General features: G+C 39.5%; 1 protein-coding gene across 1 annotated transcript; it reads right to left on the bottom strand.

Moving 5' to 3' along the window:
- Window positions 1-2876: 2876 nt before the first annotated feature.
- On the bottom strand, window positions 2877-4883 carry cxcr4b (chemokine (C-X-C motif), receptor 4b). The gene is made up of 2 exons (XM_042002602.1): window positions 4736-4883; window positions 2877-4505 (listed from the first exon to the last, which is right to left on the bottom strand). The coding sequence occupies exons 1-2, from the start codon at window positions 4739-4741 to the stop codon at window positions 3378-3380; spliced, it is 1134 nt and encodes a 377-aa protein (XP_041858536.1). The 5' UTR covers window positions 4742-4883; the 3' UTR covers window positions 2877-3377.
- Window positions 4884-5861: the final 978 nt, after the last annotated feature.

Consider the following 5861-nt stretch of genomic DNA (forward strand, 5'->3'; position numbering starts at 1 on the left):
GATGCTTGTCTGTCCGGCAAGAAACGAACTACAGACTGTAGTTCCGGCAAATAATATTTGTCCGGTGGATTGACGGAGTAGCCTAAATATCCTCCTATAAACAAAATAAAGGAAATTACTTAATCTTACGAATACTGTATTTGGAGGATATATTGCTTCAAAACGGGTGCTTTGCTGTACATTTTCAGAACAAATGGTAATAAAAATCTTCAATATATTCTTGAAATGAAAAGGCAACTTTGTCATGTGAACTTGTCTAAATAACACTGACCTTTCTGGAGGTAGAGGTAACTTCAGAAAGGTCAGCTTTTGTTCAAATAGCATAGTGAATTAGACTAAACTGTAAAGTATTTAATGATAACAGATGACAACAAATATCATGCATCCAGTCTTTTATGTAATTTCTGAGTGTTTCATGTCTTCTATAACAATATTTATATTATTAATACACAGAGAAATGTCTGTCTACCTGATGTTTGTATATCCTGTCAAAATTGGTTTGATCAACACAAAGCTCTTGAGCCTGCATGCAGCCTACAAATAGGTTTGAAATCCTATTGTAGTTTGTTTCGTAATAGGAGTTTTGTCCTGTTCTAAATATTAGGGGTTATGAATAATTTGTTAATGTTGGTGTAAGATATTTTGTGACTTCCCCAAATATATTACTACTTGATTTCTGACCTGACACCTGTTTACAAAACATCCCTGTGACAACACACACATAACACATACTAAATCGCACAAAATCAACAAAAGGTTGTAATCATAAGGATCTTCTTTTGTTGTTGTTCTTAAGAATATTTTTAAAGACTGTATTCACTTTTAAAAATTAATGTATTTTCAAACAAATCAGTATAAATAAATCAGTATAGCCAACTGATGAGAAAATACAAATGAAAGTGGCAACCTTGTGTGCGCTGCTTTATATCCACATAAATGCTGAAAGTGGGAAATGGCTTTTACACCTTTGGTTGAGTGCAGTAAGTGCATCAAGGTATCCAGTGACCTTTGTAGGAATGGTCAGACACAGCAAGGGATGATGGTTTGAATACAGTGGGGGTGTCATCAAAGCTTTTCTAAGGCTGTTGGCTGCAGGAGCACCCAATGCAGGAAACAGCCTTCCTGTTGCTCACTTTCCAACTAAAACAACACAACCTTTACTGGAGCGTGTCAAAGCGCAAAAGTTGACTGGGCAGCTGTATGAAGCCCTAATTAGAAACGTGGCAGTAGGATGTGTAGAGGTAATGAATTACACATAGGGACAATCACCTGCTTATTTGAAAAGTTTAGCCTTTAACCAAGGAAACCCTGCTGGAGCATACATTCACAGGTTATTTTTTAGAACTAATGCATCAAATGTGAAAAATGTATGCAAAGTAAATGTAATGTATGCAAAGTTAGAGGGTCACCACAGTGCTAATCACATTAGAGAGGGTTGGCTTATAAAAATAAAAATTCCTGAGAGCACAGAGGATGCAGCATTAGAGATGTGAGCTGCAGAACAGTTTTTTTTTTTATCTTCCCACAGAGAGAATAAAGGTTTTAATAATGAATCAAATAGAACCTTCTGAGGTTTAAGAGTGAGTTCCTATAGCGCAGCATTTAAAATTTATTCACTGAATTTATTCATTATTTGAGTCAGTTTAAAGAAACAGCTTCCATGTGGCTTGTTTAATTTCTCATGATGATGCTTGGTGGGTTAGGGTTAAAGTGGAACCCATTGACAGTGGGAAAAATTCTAAAACACCAATCTGCCTTCCCTCAGCAGAACCTTTACATATTTTTAATTGCTAAATTCAACTGTGTTCTTCAAGCAGCCAAAACCAATCCAGTCCATAAAGAAGGGAGACAAATTAGGAGACTTTCTTAAAGCTAAAAATAAAAGTACGAAGTGGAGATTTTGCTCTTTGCAGACTGAAGCAGCCAAGCTGTTATGCTAATTTAGGATCATTTGGGTACATTTCCAACTGAAAAAGAATGCCACTTGTTTTTAGCCTGCTTTACTGTGAGCAACCAATGCCCCCCAAATAGCCAATAACTTTAATGGGAGCACTTAACACCTTTTTCTTTTTCTTTTCTTTTTTTTTTTTTTTTACTTTTAAAGACATGTAAATGCATCTCCATTGGAGTTTGGAATGAATGCCTATGCTGCATTGTACAGAGACCATTTGAAAGCTTCATTCTCTTTGACATCTATTGTTGTCTGCTTCCTTTGGTCCCTAACTTGGACATCATTCTGTCACCAGTCCAAATCTACCCACAGAATGATTAATGTGGGTACTTGTTCAAAATGTGTCATTTTTATGTCTCATCTTGTCACTATCTTGTTCTAAGGGATTCACTACAACTGATTTATTGCATAAATCCTCATGAAAGACAATGTCTGCCCATTTACATCTTCAGGCTATTTAACCAGGGTTCTGGGTTTTGGTTTTGTGATTTAGTTAATGGCTAAGTTGACCCACTGACCCATTCTGTTAGGTGAATGAGGAAATTACTTGTTTACAAGTCAAAGATAATGAAGGCAGTATATCTTGCAAACTGGAAAGAAAGAAAAAAATTCAAGGGAGAACTCAACATGCTAATTTCTTTGTTAAGGAGCCATATGGACACTAATTATAAGTGAAGACTTTACCTTTTGTGTCATGGCTGCTTAAGATGTAAAGTGCACAGATGTTCTTGCAATCACAGGGTCTGTCTGCCCAGTCCCCCTGCTTTTCAGTCAGTTCAGGTGGTGACATTTGTTGAGGAGACTCCCCACCCCCACCCCTCTATCATCACCCAAGACGCTCACACACACAAACACACCCACGCCCTCAGGGGAGGAGGAACTGGTTTAAAAAAGTAGAAAAAAAGAACACACCACACTGTATATATAAGAAGCTCTCCAAAACTTTTATTTTACATAAAAAAAAAACAAAACAAAGCAGCTTGCGGTTTCCTTATTTTACAAAGGTCCAGTGGGATTGACACAATAAATAACAGCTTTCAGTTAATCACACAACTTAAGTGCGAACACACACATGCTACAAACTATGTACAGGGCTTAGAAAAGCAGCTACCAGTCCAGAAAACAATTAAGGACAGAACATGGCTGAGCTTTGGTGTGACATCACAGACTGTAAGGGTCTTGATTGAAAAGTTTAAGGAATGGAAGTGATGCACTGCCTGAGGACGCAACATTCTTTGAAGAAGAAAAATCTTACAAAAATCTTCACAAAAACCACAAATACAGCTTTAAAGACATACAAATAAAAACATATAAAAAATGTTTATTTACATGTGTACAAAATGTAGTAAGTTCTTTGAAATGAAAGCTTAGCTTGTTTTCTTGGGACCTGAGTGTAAAGTCACAGTCTCTGAAGCTGACTCTGAAGTTAACTTGACAAAACACTTGAAGACTCCGACTCGGTTGACACAGAAGAAATGGGCCCTCGCTTTTTGGCCATGAGAGCAAGGCTTGATCTGCTGCTGCTTGTCAGTGTATTCCTGGCTGCTGTCTTAAACTTCACTCCCAGGAATGCGTAGAGGATGGGGTTTAAGCAACAGTGAAAATAGGCCAGTGCCTCAGTGATACAAATCCACCTCTCCACTGCTTGTTGCAGCTCACAAGGAGATGAGACCACATTCAGCATCATGAGGGTGTCCAAAAAGATGCCAACGCAGTAGGGCAGCCAGCAACTGAAGAAACACAGGATGAGGATGATTGTGGTCTTCAGAGCTTTCTTCTTCAGTGCCTGGCCCTTGGTACCTTGTGATAGTTTGGCAATGATGATGCAGTAGCAGATGAGGATGATCAGGCCGGGCAGAATGAAGCCCACAAGGATATGCTGGAACCGGAAAAAAGCCATCCATATGTCATTATTCTCTGCTGGGTAGATGCGCTGGCAGATTGTCTTGATTTCTGCTGTCTCCTGGCTATCATCGGAGAAGAGGAAATTTGAGGACTGAACTTCTTGCACCCGTGCAAACACCAGGTCAGGTACCGTCAGAATGGCAGCAGGCAGCCACACACCCACATAGATCACTCTGTTTGCAAGCAGTTTTCTTATGCCTTGGCTGTTAGTGGCCCGAACAACAGCCAGGTATCTGTCCAAGCTGATGAAAGCCAGGATCAATACACTGCTGTACAAGTTGACTGTGTGGATCATGTGCACTGTCACACAAAGGAAGCTTCCAAAGTACCAGGTTTTTACTGCATCCACAGCCCAGAAGGGTAGAGTGAGAACAAACAAGAGGTCAGCCACAGAGAGATGGAGCCGGTACTTGTCCGTCATCGTTTTGACCTTCTTCTGGTACCCCATGACGACAATGACCAATCCATTTCCAACTATCCCCAGGAGAAATATTATTCCGTAAACTGTAGGGAGGAAGATTTTGCTGAAATCGGTGCTCAGTGCTCTGCCACATGGTTCTTGGTAAGTTAGGTCTGGAAAGTCTCCGGACTCCTCTGAGCTGTTGTCAGTATTGTTGTCGAAAAATATGCTTTCGAATGTCAAGTCAAACTGTAAGGAGGGAAAGAAAAAATAAGATTTGCAATTAATAAAACAGCTGAGATGTACTGTAATTTATTGTTTACATAATTAAAAAAAAAAAAGGTTGTTCTGTAAATTCAAAAAAACAAAAAAACAACAACAACAACAAAACCCTCACAGAGTAGACAAACACGTGGAGAATGATGCTATGCATTTAAAGTAAGCAGCTTGAAGCAGGTTAGAAAAATAACAAGACTCACCTCCATGTTCACCACTCGTTGACCATGCAAGTTTGGGAGCAGTTTGCGCGTTTGTATGTGTTGCAGAGAGATCAGTGTGGGCTGTGTATGAACCTACACCTCTATAAGTAGTCTACGACCCGTGCCCTGATCCCTCCCCCGGAGGAGGAGCAGCAGCACGCGCGTTTGTCTCCAAAAACAGCACCGTATATAAAAAACCAAACACTCTGTGTCTGTCAGTTGTAGCACGTTGTGAAACTTGTTTCTAAAAAAAAAAGAAAGAAAAAAAAAACGGCATCTGTTACGTCATTGCGTTGTTGACGCAGGAATTAAACGAAGCTCCGTGTAGCATTTTTAAAAGTCGACTTATTGCAAGTTATTTCAAGCAGAAGTTTTTACCCCGCATGCAGTTCATCAAATGTGCTTTTATTTATGTTGATTTTATCATTAAATAATAGCCACCAATTCTAATAATGACAAGGGCAGGCTAAAGTCCAACAACACAACAAAGCCAAACTGTTATATGTGAGTATTATAGAGATACCATAAGTTAATTAAAACTGCATGCCTCTAGCAAAGTTTGCAAATTAGGGCAATTTTAGGATTAAAGAGGTTTGTCATGAAACATTTTAGCTGCGTTAATCTTTTGCACTTCCCTCTATTAATCAGCATGAAGTAAAGACTTGACATTAAGCTTTACAATTCTTTCTACATGTCACTTTATAACTGTGTCTGATGACAGTTTTCATCATCAGAGGTTCGAATCTGTCCTCACTTTTACCCACATTCTGCCACTTTTCAACTGCTGTTATGTCTTTGTTCCTAAGAGCTACTAAATGCCCCTCTCAGTGGATTTTGAGAGGGTAGAAACACACACACAGTCACACACACCTAATAACGTAGGATGGGCTTCAGTGCGTTGAACATCCATTCTCTCACGTGGTAACCGCAGCTCTCTCTTTCAGTTAGGGCAGTGACGACAGGACCAGGCCACATGAAACCCCACGCCCTCCTGTGAGACAGCGTTGTCTGAACTCAGTTTCCTCTATGTGGCACAAAACACTACTTCATGTGTTTGATGTATAAGGACAAGTATAGATTCAGTGAGTTATTCTACAACGAGTCTACAGACAATTCCCTCCTGTGC

Source organism: Melanotaenia boesemani, chromosome 12, assembly GCF_017639745.1.
Source record: "Melanotaenia boesemani isolate fMelBoe1 chromosome 12, fMelBoe1.pri, whole genome shotgun sequence".
NCBI lineage: Eukaryota > Metazoa > Chordata > Actinopteri > Atheriniformes > Melanotaeniidae > Melanotaenia > Melanotaenia boesemani.